Source organism: Ranitomeya imitator, chromosome 3, assembly GCF_032444005.1.
Source record: "Ranitomeya imitator isolate aRanImi1 chromosome 3, aRanImi1.pri, whole genome shotgun sequence".
Taxonomy (NCBI): Eukaryota; Metazoa; Chordata; class Amphibia; order Anura; family Dendrobatidae; genus Ranitomeya; species Ranitomeya imitator.
The window spans coordinates 117,728,261-117,748,338 of NC_091284.1; the positions used below are offsets into that span (position 1 = coordinate 117,728,261).

At 47.9% G+C, this 20,078-nt stretch overlaps 1 protein-coding gene across 4 annotated transcripts in view; it reads right to left on the bottom strand.

Moving 5' to 3' along the window:
• The window catches only part of MYO1C (myosin IC), a 203,604-nt gene that overhangs the window by 154,747 nt on the left and 28,779 nt on the right, over positions 1 to 20,078 (bottom strand). Inside the window, exon 1 of one of the 4 annotated variants that reach the window (XM_069761333.1) lies at positions 16,644 to 16,711. The exons of 1 other annotated variant lie outside the window; for it this stretch is intronic. Coding sequence is in view for 1 of the 3 variants with exons in the window: in XM_069761330.1 (XP_069617431.1) it covers positions 16,594 to 16,638 (45 nt within the window). In the remaining 2 variants the exon portion in view is untranslated. Of the gene's footprint in view, positions 1 to 7,500; positions 7,521 to 16,593; positions 16,712 to 20,078 lie in introns of those variants that run through there. 2 more of the 4 variants (XM_069761330.1, XM_069761332.1) reach the window with 2 other exon arrangements.

Below are 20,078 nucleotides of genomic sequence, written 5' to 3' on the forward strand. Positions count from 1 at the left end.
GCAAACATGCAATTACCTGACACTACTGTACACAGATTGCTACAAGTTCAGCCTTGTAGTGAGGATCCACAATGCGGTCTTTTCTTCTGAGATAGCAATCTCTGTACAGCTTCACAGACTCATTTCTGACAATGAATTAAATAAAAGCAGCATGTAGTATACGAACAGAAAGTTACAGAGAAATAAGTATGGCAAACATGTAGCAATAGAATGCAATTACCCTAACTGCAGCCAGCAAGGTACTGGACACGGGACTTTTATGGCCGCCAGAAAGGGATCACTCAGACACAGCTCAGAATAAACCACTCCAACCAACAACTTCTACACACTCACTGCTTTTTTTTACTACCTCATTCAGACGTCCGTTAATCACATACGTTTTGGTGTTCCAACCATTGTTTTTACGTAACCATTTAAGTATATAGTACTGTCTATTTCTAACTTTGCAATGGATGAGAAACTTTGCAATTTGATTTTTTTCTTCCAAATGATAAAATCACTGATGAAACTCGGACCGTTTTTTGCATGCAAGAAAAATCACTGATGTCCGAATGACTACCTAGACAGACAGCACAACTAGTTTAGTAGAAACTAACTTTAGGGGTATGTTCCTATGGGGCAGATGCACAGAGGATATTCTGCAGCATATTACAGTAGCAGTGTACACTCATCAGGAGGGCGTTAAACTAGAAGAAGAGGGGACGGGAAGAAAAACATTAGACTCGAACAAAGACGACCCAGGAAAACATACTCAGAAGGGAGATAAGAACATTTCTAAAACAATCCACAGTGAGGAGATTGGAACAAAACAAAATCCTCTAAACTGCATGCTCGCAAACGCCAGAAGCCTGACAAACAAGATGGAAGAACTAGAAGCAGAAATATCTACAGGTAACTTTGACATAGTGGGAATAACCGAGACATGGTTAGATGAAAGCTATGACTGGGCAGTTAACTTACAGGGTTACAGTCTGTTTAGAAAGGATCGTAAAAATCGGAGAGGAGAAGGGGTTTGTCTCTATGTAAAGTCTTGTCTAAAGTCCACTTTAAGGGAGGATATTAGCGAAGGGAATGAGGATGTCGAGTCCATATGGGTTGAAATTCATGGAGGGAAAAATGGTAACAAAATTCTCATTGGGGTCTGTTACAAACCCCCAAATATAACAGAAAGCATGGAAAGTCTACTTCTAAAGCAGATAGATGAAGCTGCAACCCATAATGAGGTCCTGGTTATGGGGGACTTTAACTACCCGGATATTAACTGGGAAACAGAAACCTGTGAAACCCATAAAGGCAACAGGTTTCTGCTAATAACCAAGAAAAATTATCTTTCACAATTGGTGCAGAATCCAACCAGAGGAGCAGCACTTTTAGACCTAATACTATCTAATAGACCTGACAGAATAACAAATCTGCAGGTGGTTGGGCATTTAGGAAATAGCGACCACAATATTGTGCAGTTTCACCTGTCTTTCACTAGGGGGACTTGTCAGGGAGTCACAAAAACATTGAACTTTAGGAAGGCAAAGTTTGAACAGCTTAGAGATGCCCTTAATCTGGTAGACTGGGACAATATCCTCAGAAATGAGAATACAGATAATAAATGGGAAATGTTTAAGAACATCCTAAATAGGCAGTGTAAGCGGTTTATACCTTGTGGGAATAAAAGGACTAGAAATAGGAAAAACCCAATGTGGCTAAACAAAGAAGTAAGACAGGCAATTAACAGTAAAAAGAAAGCATTTGCACTACTAAAGCAGGATGGCACCATTGAAGCTCTAAAAAACTATAGGGAGAAAAATACTTTATCTAAAAAACTAATTAAAGCTGCCAAAAAGGAAACAGAGAAGCACATTGCTAAGGAGAGTAAAACTAATCCCAAACTGTTCTTCAACTATATCAATAGTAAAAGAATAAAAACTGAAAATGTAGGCCCCTTAAAAAATAGTGAGGAAAGAATGGTTGTAGATGACGAGGAAAAAGCTAACATATTAAACACCTTCTTCTCCACGGTATTCACGGTGGAAAATGAAATGCTAGGTGAAATCCCAAGAAACAATGAAAACCCTATATTAAGGGTCACCAATCTAACCCAAGAAGAGGTGCGAAACCGGCTAAATAAGATTAAAATAGATAAATCTCCGGGTCCGGATGGCATACACCCACGAGTACTAAGAGAACTAAGTAATGTAATAGATAAACCATTATTTCTTATTTTTAGTGACTCTATAGCGACAGGGTCTGTTCCGCAGGACTGGCGCATAGCAAATGTGGTGCCAATATTCAAAAAGGGCTCTAAAAGTGAACCTGGAAATTATAGGCCAGTAAGTCTAACCTCTATTGTTGGTAAAATATTTGAAGGGTTTCTGAGGGATGTTATTCTGGATTATCTCAATGAGAATAACTGTTTAACTCCATATCAGCATGGGTTTATGAGAAATCGCTCCTGTCAAACCAATCTAATCAGTTTTTATGAAGAGGTAAGCTATAGACTGGACCACGGTGAGTCATTGGACGTGGTATATCTCGATTTTTCCAAAGCGTTTGATACCGTGCCGCACAAGAGGTTGGTACACAAAATGAGAATGCTTGGTCTGGGGGAAATTGTGTGTAAATGGGTTAGTAACTGGCTTAGTGATAGAAAGCAGAGGGTGGTTATAAATGGTATAGTCTCTAACTGGGTCGCTGTGACCAGTGGGGTACCGCAGGGGTCAGTATTGGGACCTGTTCTCTTCAACATATTCATTAATGATCTGGTAGAAGGTTTACACAGTAAAATATCGATATTTGCAGATGATACAAAACTATGTAAAGCAGTTAATACAAGAGAAGATAGTATTCTGCTACAGATGGATCTGGATAAGTTGGAAACTTGGGCTGAAAGGTGGCAGATGAGGTTTAACAATGATAAATGTAAGGTTATACACATGGGAAGAAGGAATCAATATCACCATTACACACTGAACGGGAAACCACTGGGTAAATCTGACAGGGAGAAGGACTTGGGGATCCTAGTTAATGATAAACTTACCTGGAGCAGCCAGTGCCAGGCAGCAGCTGCCAAGGCAAACAGGATCATGGGGTGCATTAAAAGAGGTCTGGATACACATGATGAGAGCATTATACTGCCTCTGTACAAATCCCTAGTTAGACCGCACATGGAGTACTGTGTCCAGTTTTGGGCACCGGTGCTCAGGAAGGATATAATGGAACTAGAGAGAGTACAAAGGAGGGCAACAAAATTAATAAAGGGGATGGGAGAACTACAATACCCAGATAGATTAGCGAAATTAGGATTATTTAGTCTATAAAAAAGACGACTGAGGGGCGATCTAATAACCATGTATAAGTATATAAGGGGACAATACAAATATCTCGCTGAGGATCTGTTTATACCAAGGAAGGTGACGGGCACAAGGGGGCATTCTTTGCGTCTGGAGGAGAGAAGGTTTTTCCACCAACATAGAAGAGGATTCTTTACTGTTAGGGCAGTGAGAATCTGGAATTGCTTGCCTGAGGAGGTGGTGATGGCGAACTCAGTCGAGGGGTTCAAGAGAGGCCTGGATGTCTTCCTGGAGCAGAACAATATTGTATCATACAATTATTAGGTTCTGTAGAAGGACGTAGATCTAGGTATTTATTATGATGGAATATAGGCTGAACTGGATGGACAAATGTCTTTTTTCGGCCTTACTAACTATGTTACTATGTTACTATGTTGTCAGTGGGATTTTATTACATCTTAACTACATGCTGCAGAAAAATGTGCAACATAAATAGACCAGCGCTGCAGATGTGAAGTCCACACCATGTGAGGTTAAGCTGCAGAGATCACAGATGCTGGATGGAAACACTGGAGCATTGCCACAAAGTAATCTGGAGCCGTTTCTACCACTGTGGAAATTGCTGTGGGAGGTCCACAAGGCAAAGGGCCCACGGGCAGCTGCCTTGGAGAGCGAGAGGTAGAACAGGCCAGTGCAAGCAGCAATCTACCAACCAGGCCTAAGTGGGAGACAACAACTTCTGATGAGATGTTTATCCAACATGGACTGTTTTACAAAAGGACCAGTAAGCAGGACATAATGGACTTTCCACATGTCTCCTGTACTTTTGCAGGAAAGTTTGTTGCTGATAATGACTCACAATCCTCAGGTAGGAAGGATCTAGGTGGAGTAGCCAAAGTTCCTGGAATAAAGCCCAGATCATTTGGCGAGATTACAGAGAGTGAGAGCTTGGTCAGGCTCATACAAAATGTGCAAATCACTGCTGCATCTTGTAAAACTGGTAGTTATAGCCTTTCCAGGACAAACTAAAACACTTCACATACCAAAGGAAGATGCATCATGGGAAAGTAAATCTATGAGATTGGAATATAGACATGCAGGTTTTGGAGAATATCATATAACAGAGCCATCAGTAGAATACAGAATCGAAGATTTTACTCTACATATGGGAAAGCTCCAGATGCACATACAGGGGGTATGCAATAATGTGTATAATGTGTAACTGTAAAGCACTGCGGAATATGTTAGCGCTGTATAAAAATAAAGATTATTATTATATTATTATGCATAGCACCGGGTGTACTGAGCACATGCAAAAAAACACTCCTTAGCACAGGCTGGACAAGGTACAATTTTCTTTTTTACTATAGCCCTATATAGAAGCACTAAGAAGCACACAGTGTATGTGCTGTAATTTTTTCCTAATAATTTGGAAAGATATGAAATCTTAACTTATACCTTGTAATGTCTTCACATCCTGTTCCGTCCAGATGTGTCCGATCCCAGAATTCCAAGCGGTGGAAGTTCACCAACCTCCATATTGGGACACCCAAATGATGGGTGTTTCAATATGGATGTTTTAGTATGGAAACTGCTGATGTTACCAGCCTCTTCCGCAGTACCACCAGTGGAACACTGTCACACCACACACACTGTATACACCGTAAGCACCACACACACACACTATACACCGTACACACTGTATACACCGTACCCACCACACACACTGTATACGCCATACGCACCACACACACTGTATATGCCATACGCACCACACACACAGTATACACCGTACCCACCACACACACACACACTGTATACACCGTACCCACCACACACTGTATACACCGTACCCACCACACACACTATATACGCCATACGCACCACACACAAACACATTGTATATGCCTTACGCGCCACACACTGTATACGCCGTACGCACCACACACTGTATACACCATATGCAGCCTCTTGCGTGGTACCACCAGCGGAAAACCGTCGCAAACACGCCACCGCCAGGATCAACCGAATGATTCACTGACCACCGCCCATCTTTGTACAGGAGGAGCGCATGCGCAGTTTTAATGTGACCGCTGCTATCTGTCTGCACAAAGATGGCGGCGGTCTGATTTACTGCGCAGGTGCAGTGAATCATTTGGCTGATCCCGGCAGCAGATGCGCGACGTGTCTAGAGGCAGAGTAAGCCGGTCACATTAAAGGGGTTTTCCAACTAACGAAAGTTCATCTTAAAAATTGTCTGTGTGACCATGTACGGAGCATACCACATCTCCTGGGCAGGGGAGGAAGCAAAAGACAATACTGACATTACAGCAGGGGATCACAGTGGATTAATTTTGTGAGGTAAAATATTTCACTGTTTTTAAACAATATTTTACCTCACAAAATGTATCCTCTGCAATCTCCTGCTGTAATGTCAGTATTGTCTTTGAGAGGAGAACACAGCACAGGAAGGAGAGAGACATTGGGGATAGCACATGGGGTAGACAGGTCAAAGAAGAGAGAAGTCAGCACAGGGGGAAAGAGTGGATAGGTGGGTGAGCACATGGGGGGAGAGATTCTCAACGCTGCAAAGCCTGCCTCCATCGTGACATTACCGCCCTCCCAATGCGATAACATTGGGCCTCCATCTAGTGTCCTATAAATGTCTGTTCTGTTCCTGATCTCAGGATCTGGACTTTTAGCTGAGATGAATCTGTGCTGCACTTTATGTACATGCTCAGTAGTGACCAGTGCTGTGGGGTTGGAGGTTTAGCTTTCGGATCCCACAGCACTGAAAGACAGAGATATATATATGGTTTTCAAAAGTACAACACAAAGGCCGGAGATATGGGTTCTGCATCAAATTTGCAGGGAAAGTGGAATACAACCATTTAAGGCCAGGTCCACATTAGCATCTGAGTCCTCAGCGTGGTGCTGCGGACTTTCTTTCCTTAAGCTCCGCCTACTTCTGCATGCATCCTCCGTACCTATCTTTAACATTGGGTACACAGGGACATGATACGTCCACGTGCGTCGTTTTGATGTGCCCGCCGAACGCAACATGTTGCATTTTCTTGCGTTCGGCGGGCACGTCAAAACAATGCACGCGGGCGCATCTGCATACAACGCATGTCCCTGCATACTCAATGTTAAGGATAGGTACGCAGGACGCATGCAGAAGTAGGCGGGGCTTAAGGAAAGAAGCCCGCAGCACCACGCTGCGGACTTAAACACTAATGTGAACTTAGCTAAAGGGAATGATAGACTAAGAAAAAAAAAAAACTTTACAACAAAATACACTATTTCCACATATTACCTATATCATTACTGACATAAGGGAGGAAAAATACAAACCAGCAAAAAAAAAAAAAAAGCATGGAAGATGGAGATGTTATTCATCTGGTCGATTGTCCATTATAGAGGTGACAGAATAATGTCAGGTACCAGTAACTGGTCCCATCAATGGTGACTAGGGCATTTGCCTTTTCACGTTGAGGTATCTAACAAAACATTAAAAAAAAAAAAGATGTATATAGACAGCTTTGAACTGTAGAAGAGAGCAGACAGGAATTATTAGGTTTCTGTGAATTACTACAATGTGAGGTCTGTATACAGAGCCAGCAGCACGCCACTGTGTATAGAGAACAACTGTCCGTCGCCTCGGTGTCACCGCATAAGTCACAGTATGGGAACATGTACACATTGTGTGCACAGACTACGGTGCTAACCTGCTATGGCCCTTGCTGTAGTCTATAATTCAATAAAACAAATGGCACCAACGATTACCCGGGAACAACAAGGTCATCAAGAACTTCCCTTCCACAATTATATTCATGACTCTGTAAAATTACCACTAATGAGCGCATTGCATGACAAGCAAAATATATCAGAATACTTTAATACATGAAATAAAAAAAAAATAAAAAAAGGCATGAATAAAATATATTTTGGGTAGAAATCCAACACAAATTCCTTGCGCGTTATGCTATAAATTGTTGAGGAAAGTTCTACAATTGTTTCATTCTTCTGAAACAACGCTATACAGAAGAACAGAAATGATTTCTAGCTACAAACATTTCTGCAAGTCGGCAGTGTGAGAAGTCACCCTATGGCTATGTTCACAAATAGCGTTTTGACGTTTTTTTTCCCTACAGATAAAACTAGAGTTTGCATGTGTTTTGTCCACAGTACGTTTAATAAAGTTAGTTTTATTCACCAAAAAAGTTGCAGAAAACACAGTAAAACAAACTTGCTGCTTTTTTGCAGTGTTTTTGACCTCTCAATGCCTTCTCTGGGTGGAAAAAAATGCAGTCAAAACGCTGACATCACGTGCTGCAGATTTCTAAAATGAGAAAAGAAACGTGTGCATGAGATTTCTGAAGTCTTATCGCTTGTGCTTCTATTGTAAAATGCAACTTATTTACATAAAAAAGCTGCAAAAAAAATCACAAAATGTGAACACAGCCTAAACCTAGATTCACACATCTGTGTATCAAGGTCTAAACCGCCACTTATTTCCTGACCCCTAACCCAAACTAGGTAGCTTATGAGGCTGCAGAGTTTGGTTCAGAAGACCTGCGGCCGCGGCCTGCATCACGGTCCGTGCTGGGACCACGACACACAGAAGTGTGAATCTAGCAATGTAGTCAGCGCACGCAGCGTCATTTAGGCACCACTGTAACTGCATCGCTTTTGCTGTAGTAAGACTTCATGAACACACCAGCTGTGTTTTACCAGAAGCGTCTTTCCTAACGCTATGTACAAAATAGTGGCAGACCCCAGAAGAATGGACCGGTCACTTCTTTACGCCACGTCTCAGCTTTTGAAGCCTGTGTATTTGTTCATTCTTTTTGATCATTTTTTAGTGCTTTTGCAAGTGGGATTCAATGATGTTGTGTGCACATACCGTCATAAACAATAGAGGTCTGTGGAAGTTCCCATTACCTTGCTGCTTAAAAAAAAACAAAAAAAAAAACGCACTGACACATAGGTCTGTCGGTCCCTGCATCTATTCCGTAGAAAAGGGACTATAGGAGGGTGGTGGATACAAAAGGAGACTGTGTTGCACAGAGGTGCACAATCTTAGTATTTAGTAAAATTGGCATATACTGTATATATACACGCAATGGAGGACATATGCCTAGTGTTACAACATATCAATTTTTTACTTTGTAAGGCATTTGCAGATTGTGGCATAAAATTTAATTTACTTGTAAGTACTAATTCTTGGAGTAAAATCCCCTCACCATGTATGCCGCTGCAAACCTTGTGCGGTAAGTCTAGTCCCGTCAGGCGTGTAACATGGTTCTAGATGGCAAATACGCTACCTTTTAGGCTGCCGTCACACTCGCAGTATGTGGTCAGTATTTTACATCAGTATTTGTAAGCCAAAACCAGGCGTGGGTGATAAATGCAGAAGTGGTGCATATGTTTCTATTATACTTTTCTTCTAATTGTTCCACTCCTGGTTTTGGCTTACAAATACTGATGTAAAATACTGACCAAATACTGCTTGTGTGACGGCAGCCTTACTGTGGAGAAAAACCTTCAGCGTAAATTGACCAAAGCTGCAGACTTGAAGTCCACAGTATGTCAACTAATGATTTGGATATTTATCACAGCGTGCAAAGGGTGAAGTCAGCAGGATACAGCTGCACAGATAAGTGGGAGACTGCAGAAGAATGCCCAGCCTGACAGTACCCCAAGTGTTCAGGATTCACTTGCAGAACTTTAGGGCCAAGATTGTAAATTCAGTTCCTTTTTTCGTGTGCACACACAAGACATAACTATGTAGTATATAATGGGATTTATGCTGCATAGTCAGTCATCATTTCTACAATTATTTTTATATAAAAGTTGAAAAAGGCAAACACACGGCGTTGATGTATATCACCACCAAAATATGCTGAAAGAACACCAGCCTGTACTCAGCTATACTGGAACCTGAGAATTTATACCAACTCACAAGAATGTATCGCATAAAAAAGCCCCCCCCTCCACAAAAAAAATTTCAGCTTTGTCAATCATTCGCAGCCTGAATTACATCAGTTTTCATACATCAGTCAATAAAATTTACAAGATAAAATACAGATTGTATGTTCTCCCTGTGTTTGCGTGGGTTTCCTCTGGGTTCTCCGGTTTCATCCCACATTCCAAAGACATACTGATAGGGAATTTAGATTGTGAGCCCCATCGGGGACAGTGATGATAATGTGTGCAAACTGTAAAGCGCTGCGGAATATGTTAGCGCTATATAAGAAAAAAAATAAAGAAAATAAAGACGTTTTCTAGAATAAATAGCAGCACTGAATTCATAAAAATCGGATACTATACAGTTAATCCACATGCAACTCAATTATTTTTGCGCACACAGATCAATAGGCGAGTCTGAGGGTACGTGTCCACGTTCAGGATGGCCGGCGGTTTGGACGGAGCGGCAAACTCCCTCCGCCCAAAGCTCCGCCCCCTTCTGGGGACGCGATGATGCCAGATATGTTCATTGCACACATCCGGTATCATCGCACCCCACACATAGGGCCCTGTGTTTTACCTTGCGGCGGCGCAGCGGCACCGCAAGGTAAACGGACATGCTGCGATCTAAAAAGACGCGCCGCATGTCCGGAATCGCAGGGCCGCCGGGTGCATGTTACAACGCATAGTGGAGACGGGATGTCATTAAATCCCCTCCACTATGCTGTAACATCTGGATGCTGCGTGTTTGACGCTGCGTCTCTCTGAAGCGTCAAACACGCAGCGTTTCCTGAATGTGGAAACATATCCTTATGCAAAATATGGAGAAGACTAGTGAATGCCGAGTTTTTTTTTCACATAGATATTCAGTTCATGAAAATAAATAAATAAAACGGGTATAAAGAATGGCCATTAGTGAGTAACACGGGTCCTGTCAGTTTTAAGAATTTCATTCGGATAAGAAACACCGTTGTGTGAACACAGCCTAATTCTTGGCAGATAAACTCCAAGGGCGTAATATACAATCCCACACTGCACAGTGTACTAACAAGCAGAACACATACAGAGATTGCCCCCTCCATGACAGAACAGCCGGGACTAGCGCAGCTGCTAGACTATTTCTGGAAGCCAAAATAAGAGCAGGGGCCCACATAGGCCTGACTGCATACCACTACTGTGCCCTGTGCCAGTGTAGGAAGTGAGCAAAATGCAAGCAACAAAGAAGCGTGCCAGTCTGTCTATTGTGGAACACACAAACAGATTACACAACAAAAGGCTGCAGCTAAAAAGGCAAACTGCCCCCTGCCCCTACACCGAGAGCCCTGTCTTGTTGACATACACATGGTGTACATGAGATGGGCAGCAGCTGCAAACCAGGCGCACGTTCTACATCTGTGTTTGCATACTTGTCAGACATCTCACTTTCTTCTGTTGATAAGAAACTAACAGGATATCCCTAAAATGTAATGCAGGGTTGGCGATTATTCTATAAAATTCAGCGCAGAAACATCTGAAATAACTATTAACATAAATACCGCTCTTTCACAAGACTCTCCTGTCTGTTAACTACACAGCATGCCAATATCTTCAGTCAGGGAAGCACATACATGGCATGGCAGCACATACATGGCAAGCCAATCTCTCCGGGCAAGGCAGCACATCCATGGCATGGTAATCTGTCCTAGGCAGGAAAGTACGTACATGGCAATCTCTTCAGTCAGGGCAGCATATATATGGTATCGCAGCACATAAATGGCATGGTAATTTCTCTAGACAGTATGTACATGACATGGAAAGCTTTCCGGGCAGGGCAGTACACACATGGCATTGTAGTCTCTCCGGGCAGGGCAATACATACATGGCAATCTCTCCTGGCAGGGCAGTAGGCACATGGCAATCTCTCCTGGCAGGGCAGTAGGCACATGGCAATCTCTCCTGGCAGGGCAGTAGGCACATGGCAATCTCTCCTGGCAGGGCAGTAGGCACATGGCAATCTCTCCTGGCAGGGCAGTAGGCACATGGCAATCTCTCCTGGCAGGGCAGTAGGCACATGGCAATCTCTCCTGGCAGGGCAGTAGGCACATGGCAATCTCTCCTGGCAGGGCAGTAGGCACATGGCAATCTCTCCTGGCAGGGCAGTAGGCACATGGCAATCTCTCCTGGCAGGGCAGTAGGCACATGGCAATCTCTCCTGGCAGGGCAGTAGGCACATGGCAATCTCTCCTGGCAGGGCAGTAGGCACATGGCAATCTCTCCTGGCAGGGCAGTAGGCACATGGCAATCTCTCCTGGCAGGGCAGTACGCACATGGCAATCTCTCCTGGCAGGGCAGTAGGCACATGGCAATCTCTCCTGGCAGGGCAGTAGGCACATGGCAATCTCTCCTGGCAGGGCAGAATGCACATGGCAATCTCTCCTGGCAGGGCAGTACCTACATGGCATGGCAATCTCTTTGGGCAGGGCAGTACATACATGGCATGGCAATCTCTCCGGGCAGGGCAGTACATACACGGCAATCTCTCCTGGCAGGGCAGTACATACATGGCAATCTCTCCTGGCAGGGCAGTACGCACATGGCAATCTTTCCTGGCAGGGCAGAATGCACATGGCAATCTCTCCTGGCAGGGCAGAATGCACATGGCAATCTCTCCTGGCAGGGCAGTACGCACATGGCAATCTCTCCTGGCAGGGCAAAATGCACATGGCAATCTCTCCTGGCAGGGCAGTAGGCACATGGCAATCTCTCCTGGCAGGGCAGTAGGCACATGGCAATCTCTCCTGGCAGGGCAGTAGGCACATGGCAATCTCTCCTGGCAGGGCAGTAGGCACATGGCAATCTCTCCTGGCAGGGCAGTAGGCACATGGCAATCTCTCCTGGCAGGGCAGTAGGCACATGGCAATCTCTCCTGGCAGGGCAGTAGGCACATGGCAATCTCTCCTGGCAGGGCAGTACGCACATGGCAATCTCTCCTGGCAGGGCAGTAGGCACATGGCAATCTCTCCTGGCAGGGCAGTACGCACATGGCAATCTCTCCTGGCAGGGCAGTACGCACATGGCAATCTCTCCTGGCAGGGCAGTAGGCACATGGCAATCTCTCCTGGCAGGGCAGAATGCACATGGCAATCTCTCCTGGCAGGGCAGTACCTACATGGCATGGCAATCTCTTTGGGCAGGGCAGTACATACATGGCATGGCAATCTCTCCGGGCAGGGCAGTACATACACGGCAATCTCTCCTGGCAGGGCAGTACATACATGGCAATCTCTCCTGGCAGGGCAGTACGCACATGGCAATCTTTCCTGGCAGGGCAGAATGCACATGGCAATCTCTCCTGGCAGGGCAGAATGCACATGGCAATCTCTCCTGGCAGGGCAGTACGCACATGGCAATCTCTCCTGGCAGGGCAAAATGCACATGGCAATCTCTCCTGGCAGGGCAGTACGCACATGGCAATCTCTCCTGGCAGGGCAGTACGCACATGGCAATCTCTCCTGGCAGGGCAGTACGCACATGGCAATCTCTCCTGGCAGGGCAGTATGCACATGGCAATCTCTCCGGGCAGGGCAGTACATATATGGCATGGCAATCTCTCTGGGCAGGGCAGTACATTCATGGCAATCTCTCCTGGCAGGGCAGTACATACATGGCATGGCAATCTCTCTGGGCAGGGCAGTACATTCATGGCAATCTCTCCTGGCAGGGCAGTACATACATGGCATGGCAATCTCTCTGGGCAGGGCAGTACATACATGGCATGGCAATCTCTCTGGGCAGGGCAGTACATACATGGCATGGCAATCTCTCTGGGCAGGGCAGTACATACATGGCATGGCAATCTCTCTAGGCAGGGCAGTACATACATGGCATGGCAATCTCTCCTGGCAGGGCAGTACATACATGGCAATCTCTCCTGGCAGGGCAGTACATACATGGCAATCTCTCCTGGCAGGGCAGTACATACATGGCAATCTCTCCTGGCAGGGCAGTACATACATGGCAATCTCTCCTGGCAGGGCAGTACATATATGGCATGGCAATCTCTCCTGGCAGGGCAGTACATACATGGCAATCTCTCCGGGCAGGGCAGTACATACATGGCATGGCAATCTCTCCGGGCAGGGCAGTACATACATGGCAATCTCTCCGGGCAGGGCAGTACATACATGGCATGGCAATCTCTCCGGGCAGGGCAGTACATACATAGCATGCCAATCTCTCCGGGCAGGGCAGTACATACATAGCATGCCAATCTCTCCGGGCAGGGCAGTACATACATAGCATGCCAATCTCTCTGGATGGGGCAGTATGTGAAGAAAGTGTTGCTCTAGACACTGAAAGTGACATATACAAATTCGGCCACAGACTAATGAATTAAATTAAACACCACAGAATACAGCATACCCAGAGAAAGTCTTGGATATGTGACCAGCACATGAACATTATTTTTTGGTATAAAGATGGGGAAGACTTTGCTCATTTCACCACAATACGAGCAGCTAGTGAACCAGTCCCTTATACCTTATAGAAAACTGCGCATTCACACTCCAGTGCTGCATATGGATCACAGTCACATATGGGTTAAGGATTTTTGTTAACATTTTTTGTTTTCATTTTTTTCCGGATTATAGCCTTTTTTCTGCATTACAAGTTGTCAGTTTTTCACCCAGATTTCTTCCATTTCTGTTAAAGCGTTAACTATTTTGTTAATCTATCTACTATATAGTTGTCTAAGGGTCAGTTCCGTCTGTCCTTCTGTCTGTCTGTCACGGTTATTCATTCGCTGATTGGTCTCGCCAGCTGCCTGTCATGGCTGCCGCGACCAATCAGCGACGGGCACAGTCCGGAAGAAAATGGCCGCTCCTTACTCCCCGCAGTCTGTGGCCGGCGCCCGCTCCATACTCCCCTCCGGTCACTGCTAACACAGGGTTAATGCCGGCGGTAACAGACCGCGTTATGCCGCAGGTAACGCTCTCCGTTACCGCCGCTATTAACCCTGTGTGTCCCAAACCTTTTACTATTGATGCTGCCTATGCGGCATCAATAGTAAAAAAAAGTAATGTTAAAAATAGTAAAAAAACAAAAAACCTGCTATACTCACCCTCCGTTGTCCGACGAGCAGCTCGCGCCGGCCGCCATCCTCCTTTCACAGCGATGCATTGCGAAATTTCCCAGATGATCTAGCGGTCTCGCTGGGTAATTTCGCAATGCATCCTGGGAACGCAAGATGGCGGCAGCCGCTCGCTCATCGGCACAGCGCCGTTGGATCCCAGGAGGCGGAGAGACGGGACGTTGAGGAGCAGCAACCAGAATGGTGAGTATGTTAAACTACAAGGGGCCCTCGGATCGTTAGGTGAGTATGTTTATTTTTTAACCTGTGACATACGTGGCTGGGCAATATATTACGTGGACATGCATATTCTAGAATACCCGATGCGTTAGAATCGGGCCACCATCTAGTCAATGATAAGAAATTAATCTAATACGCCAATGTGAACTAGGCAAACACAGACGTGCGCTATTACACACCATCAATGTGAATCCGTGACAGCGATGAAGTGATAGATGAGGACTGAACCGGGCGCTGACACACGGGGGGCTGAGCCCCATGAGGAATGGACCGGGTGCTGACACACGGGGGACTGAGCCCCATGAGGACTGGACCGGGTGCTGACACACGGGGGACTGAGCCCCATGAGGACTGGACCTGGTGCTGACACACGGGGGATTGAGCCCCATGAGGACTGAACCAGGCGCTGACACGGGGGACTGAGCCCCATGAGGACTGGACCTGGTGCTGACACACGGGGGACTGAGCCCCATGAGGACTGAACCAGGCGCTGACACATGGGGGACTGAGCCCCATGAGGACTGAACCAGGCGCTAACACACGGGGGACTGAGCCCCATGAGGACTGGACTGAGCCCCATGAGGACTGGACCTGGTGCGGACACACGGGGGACTGAGCCCCATGAGGACTGAACCAGGCGCTAACACACGGGGGACTGAGCCCCATGAGGACTGGACTGAGCCCCATGAGGACTGGACCTGGTGCGGACACACGGGGGACTGAGCCCCATGAGGACTGAGCCCCATGAGGACTGGACCGGGCGCTGACACACGGGGGACTGAGCCCCATGAGGACTGGATCGGGCGCTGACACACGGGGGACTGAGCCCCATGAGGACTGGATCGGGTGCTGACACACGGGGGACTGAGCCCCATGAGGACTGGACCTGGCGCGGACACACGGGGGACTGAGCCCCATGAGGACTGGACCTGGCGCGGACACACGGGGGACTGAGCCCCATGAGGACTGGACCGGGCGCTGACACACGGGGGACTGAGCCCCATGAGGACTGGACCGGGCGCTGACACACGGGGACTGAGCCCCATGAGGACTGGACCTGGTGCTGACACACGGGGGACTGAGCCCCATGAGGACAGGATCGGGTGCTGACACACGGGGGACTGAGCCCCATGAGGACTGGACCTGGTGCGGACACACGGGGGACTGAGCCCCATGAGGACTGGACCTGGTGCGGACACACGGGGGACTGAGCCCCATGAGGACTGGACCTGGTGCGGACACACGGGGGACTGAGCCCCATGAGGACTGGACCGGGCGCTGACACACGGGGGACTGAGCCCCATGAGGACTGGATCGGGTGCTGACACACGGGGGACTGAGCCCCATGAGGACTGGATCGGGTGCTGACACACGGGGGACTGAGCCCCATGAGGACTGGACCTGGTGCGGACACACGGGGGACTGAGCCCCATGAGGACTGGACCTGGTGCGGACACACGGGGGACTGAGCCCCATGAGGACTGGACCTGGTGCGGACACACGGGGGACTGAAACCTTCCGTCCATTCAGGGAAATTATCCTATTTCTAAGCTTTTTCATATTATGCAGCAAAAAAAAAAAAACAAACAAATTTAATAACCGTCTGATGAGCCAATTACTGGTGTCGCTGCTGAGACCGTGGGGAGGTCATTGGGGTACGATTAAACAATTTGTGTCCCCCCTCCTGAGGATCACAGGGCAGATTTGGGGGATTTGTCGGCTTCCGCCCCATTTGGGGGGACAGTCTAGAAATAATCCCAGCACTGCTTACCGGACACTGGTGTCACACCTGCCCCCAACTATCCCCCAACACATTACCCCACAGGACCTGCTGAAAAGGAATGCTGGCTCCTGTAGTCCCCCTGACAAGTCATACATTGCTACAGCCGGCACACATCTGTGTACCTCAGGAGCAGGCTGCCTCATCTCCACTCACAGAGGTCTCTCATTCAGCCGGTCTATCACAAGCTCATGTAATAAGTGACTGCTCACCATGGCTGCCGGCACCCGGCCACTGCGCCCCCAGTTCCCCGGCATCTCACCTGACTACGGTCACTATGAGGCTCCGCCGGCCGGGAGACCACAACTCTTTCTCTGGGACGGTCCCGGCCTCTCAGTCCCTGCGCATGCGCAGTCCCGTTGCAGTCCCCAGTGGACGAGGCGTGGCCATTGATAGCTCCTCCCACCCCGACCCCGCGATAGCCAGTGACTGCACGTATAATACACCCACTGCTGCCACCCACACGTGCCGTTCCCCTGGGCGAGCCTGGCACCGTGCCCCGCTACAGGCAGCCTATGCTATGCATGTGTAGGGGCTGCACACAGACGTTACATTGCTAGGAAGTGGCTCTGCCCGTGTGTGGAGGTACAATGTTAGCAGCTGATGCCACTCAGCCACCCAAGATTTGTACTGCATGTATTATAACTTCTGGAGCTAATGAGTTAGGAGAGAAGCCTGTAGTGGTCAGCAATGAGAGGTGCCAGGGAGGAGAATTAAGGCCTCGTTCACACCTGTGCTGCACGTGCCTGCTGCATCCGTTTTTCTCACAGAACACAAACCCATTATAATCTACTAGATGGTGGCCCGATACTAACGCATCGGGTATTCTAACGTATATAACGTATAACGTATACTAACGCATCGGGTATTCTAGAATATGCATGTGCAGCGCCCCAGAGTCCTGGTCGTTGCAGTAATGTCGCTCTGCCACTAAGGGGAGTGATGTTACGTCTGATTGCACTGAAGGAGATCACCTGACCAGGTATCACAGTCACACACTACACTTCACACTCCGGCCACCAGGGGGAGCAAAAGGCACTATGTATTAGGCCACTCCTCACACTCTGGTAAAACTGGGGGTTGGACAGGAAGTTAGTGAGAACGCAGCTCGGGAGGGCTCCAGGGAGGACCTTTCAGAAGTGGGAACCTGGCAGGTACCTAGCAGAAAGGACAGATTGTTACGGAGCCGCGCCTGCACTACCTTGCGGCGGCATCCTAAGGAAGGACACAAAGCGAAGGATATTGTGGAGAAGTGAGAAACGAGATCACAGTACGAAGGAGATAGAACCAGAAGGAGTCGTGTCCCTAAGACTGTGGCAACATCCTTCTGAGGCACGTGGCCGGAGCACCAAGGAAGTAACAGACTCCACGCATTACTTCAAACAGTGGCAGGACAGTTAATTACAGGTTGGCTGTCTGACTTAGATCACCTAGACGGACATAGGAGGCAATCGTGGGAGAGGGGGGTCTCTAGGGTCCCAGAATAACTCCAGGCCTACCTGTCATACGGGTGCGTCCTAGCCATATTATCTAGGGGACGGAGAGAGAGAAAGAACAGATATGACAGTTGTGAGGACTATCCTGTGGTGCTCAGCAGGGAAGGACTACAACACACAGACGCTAGAAGGTAGACACTGATTTCCACCGGTCTCAGCCAGCCCTGTTAGCAGTGCTCTGGATTGTGGACCCCGAAGCCTTCAGTAAAAAGGTAAAGAGACTGCAACCCTGCGTCTTCATTATTCCTCGCACCTTGCACCACGCACCATCACCTTTCATTGGACGCCCCTTAGCAGGGTCACGGACCGGGTCTAGCCACCGTGACAACCCCGGACCGAGTACCCCGCGGCCCTGCGTCTGGGGGTGCTCCACATGTCCACGTAATATATTGCCCAGCCACGTATAATATTGCCCAGCGACGTAGTATATTGCCCAGCGACGTAGTATATAGCCCAGCCACGTAGTATATAGCCCAGCCACGTAGTATATAGCCCAGCCACGTAGTATATAGCCCAGCCACATAGTATATTGCCCAGTGACATAGTATATTGCCCAGTCGCATAGTATATTGCGCAGCCACGTAGTATATAGCCCAGCCACGTAGTATATAGCCCAGCCACATAGTATATTCCCCAGCCACGCAGTATATTGTCCAGCCACGTAGTATATTGTCCAGCCACGTAGTATATTGCCCAGTGACATAGTATATTGCCCAGCCAGGTAGTATACAGCACAGAGCCACGTAGTATATTGCCCAGCCATGTAGTATATTGCCCAGTGACGCAGTATATTGCCCAGCCACGTATGTCACAGGTTAAAAAATAGAAAATAAACATACTCACCTAACGATCCGAGGGCCCCTTGTAGTTTAACATAGTCACCATTCTGGTTGCTGCTCCTCAGCGTCCAGTCTCTCCGCCTCCTGGGATCCAACGGCGTTGTGCCGATGAGTGCGCGGCTGCCACCATCTTGCGTTCCCAGGATGCATTGCGAAATTACCCAGATGACTTAGCGGTTTTGCGAGACCGCTAGGTCTTCTGGGTAATTTCGCAATGCATCGCTGGAAAATGAAGACGGCGGCCGGCGCGAGCGGCTCGTCGGACAACTGAGGGTGAGTATAGCAGATTTTTTTGTTTTTTTACTATTGATGCCGCATAGGCAGCATCAATAGTAAAAGGTTGGGGACACACAGGGTTAATAGCGGCGGTAACGGAGAGCGTTACCCGCGGCATAACGCACTCCGTTACCGCCAGCATTAACCCTGTGTTAGCGGTGACCGGAGGGGAGTATGGAGCGGGCGCCGGCCACTGACTGCGGGGAGTAAGGAGCGGCCATTTTCTTCCGGACTGTGCCCATCGCTGATTGGTCGCGGCAGCCATGACAGGCAGCTGGCAAGACCAATCAGCAAATGAATAACCGTGACAGACAGACAGAAGGACAGACGGAAGTGACCCTTAAACAATTATATAGTAGATGGTGCCGGTCACATGTCCGTGTTTTTTTCATGAACCTGTGTCTCTACAAAATTCTCAGAGACGTCTGATGACGGGGGCCAATACAAGTCTATGGGTCCGTGAAAAACACGTACAGCACAGGGAGGACATCGGTGAATAATCTGTGCGCTGCTCGTGCTTAAAGAGATCGTGTCAGAGGATACATGGTGCCCAAACCGCTGGCTGTCGGGTGACAGACATGTATGCTGCGGCATATCAGAGAAAGACAATAGCTGCCAGGGACCGAGCTGAGCCGGTGACTAGTCGGACAGACGGGTGCCCAGCGGCTTCTCCCTGCCCCCTGACAGTGACTGAGAAGCCTCTGCCTATACATGCCAACAAGCAGAGGCCGCCAGTCACTGTCAGCAGGTGGGCATAACCACCAGAGACCCGCCTGTACAACTAGTCACCCCCTCAGCTTGGTCCCTGGTAGCTACTAAAAGCATGTTTGTCTCTGAAACGACGCAGCCTTTCAGAGACAAACATACCTGGCAGTGACCCGACAGCCAGTGCCTGACACATGCTGTCCACAGTTTGCGCATCATGTATCAGCTGACAGGTTCCCTTTAATATTGTGAAGGCTGGCCTGTGGGGGGCTTCATGTGGTGCAATTGCCGATGGCTGCTACTGCATAGCAGAAGATCCCAAGCTCCAAAGAAACCATTCTGCTCCATGTACTTCATTGGGTGGAGGAGAACCTGGGAAAA